This window comes from Propithecus coquereli, unplaced genomic scaffold (assembly GCF_000956105.1).
Source record: "Propithecus coquereli isolate 6110/MARCELLA unplaced genomic scaffold, Pcoq_1.0 Scaffold116, whole genome shotgun sequence".
NCBI classification, from domain to species: Eukaryota; Metazoa; Chordata; class Mammalia; order Primates; family Indriidae; genus Propithecus; species Propithecus coquereli.
In genome coordinates, this window is record NW_012135636.1 from 1,538,093 (window position 1) to 1,539,522 (window position 1,430).

General features: G+C 30.7%; 1 protein-coding gene across 1 annotated transcript in view; it reads right to left on the reverse strand.

The window, feature by feature from the left end:
* Positions 1–631: 631 nt before the first annotated feature.
* The window catches only part of MBIP (MAP3K12 binding inhibitory protein 1), a 21,590-nt gene continuing 20,791 nt past the window's right edge, over positions 632–1,430 (reverse strand). Inside the window, 1 exon segment of the mRNA XM_012658035.1 lies at positions 632–1,017. Coding sequence (XP_012513489.1) covers positions 910–1,017 — 108 coding nt within the window. The 3' untranslated portion in view covers positions 632–909.

Genomic DNA, 1,430 nt, shown 5'->3' on the forward strand with positions numbered 1-1,430 from the left:
TTCTTACAAGCTATTTTAGGTACATTTCTGATTCTTGCAACCAAACAATTCTTGACCTAAGCAGCTGCTCCATGGAAGACTTTCAACCTAACCGTAGCTGCATCTTTTAAATGTTTAATTTGCAATTATGGCAACGTATGTACTGCCTGACATAACTGGGGTATTGTAAAAGTGAGGCTCTCAAGGGAGAGGCACTATAATTTCTTTGTAACAACATCTTAAGTGCTGTCCAAAGACAGACTTGGTTTTACAATAGTAATAGGTAACATTTACTGTGCAATTCCCTTGGGATAGTTTCAAACATGCAGGATCTCACCTATTATTCATAACAATTAATGAAGTAGGTTCTATTATTATCATTTCCATTTCACAGACTAGAAAATTAAGGTACAAAGAGAGTTAAGCAACAGAGCCAATAAAGAGATAAAGTAGGATCTATTGTTTATTTACATTAACACATCTGAAAAAATAAATTTTACACATGTACTTAGAATTCATTTCAGTCAACAAATTTTTGTTTAATACCTATTATATGCAAAGTACTGCTTTAAACTCATAAACTGGTTAACACCAATATTATAAAGTCCTTTTAAATATCACTATCAAAATAAATCTTCCTTTCTGTGGTCCACAAAAGGAAAAAGATGAAATCTGTATTTCAATTTCCAAATACCTCCTTTAAAACAGAAGAGAATAAATTCCAACAATACTATTTTCACCGCATTCATTATTCCAAAACTCACTAGAGTATGTGAAGATCACTTTCTGCAAGCCAGAGTCATGTGAAAATAAACCTTGACTTCACAGAGAAGTCTATATTGATAAATAGATATCTGTTTAATTAATTACAGTGCAATTAATATAACACACATTTATATAAAAAAGTAAAATGACAAGGATGAGAGTTTTTCATGGAAGGTGGTGAGTTGCCATGGAGTCTGCTTCTCTTGATTTTCTGAGGAGGGCTTGTTTGAGGGCACTAATTTTCTCATCAAGTTCAGCCAGTGAATAGTTCTGCTGTAAACAATAAGAACATAAATTGCTGAGTAAGATTCTTAAGTATCTTAATGCAGATAAAGTGCTAAATGAACTATAAATATTTAAAATATTTAAAAGCATGATAAATTTTTTCCTCATGAGAATAATTTTAAAACTCAACTATGTCAAATTTAAAGGCATAAAATAACCAGGCTTAAATATTTCTTTCTTTCTCTTTCCTAATGACTAAGCTCTCCTAAACCTTTTTTACCTTGAAAGAATAGTGAAAACTTTTTTAAAAATCTAACTACTCTCAATAGAAAAAAATTAAATAAACTTTAGGATTAGCATACATGCTTAAAATACCTAGAAAGTCTCTTGAGTGATTAACTGCAATCAACTACTTCTCCTGGAAAAAATGGCTGCTCTCAAAAATTTACTCAAAATTTTAT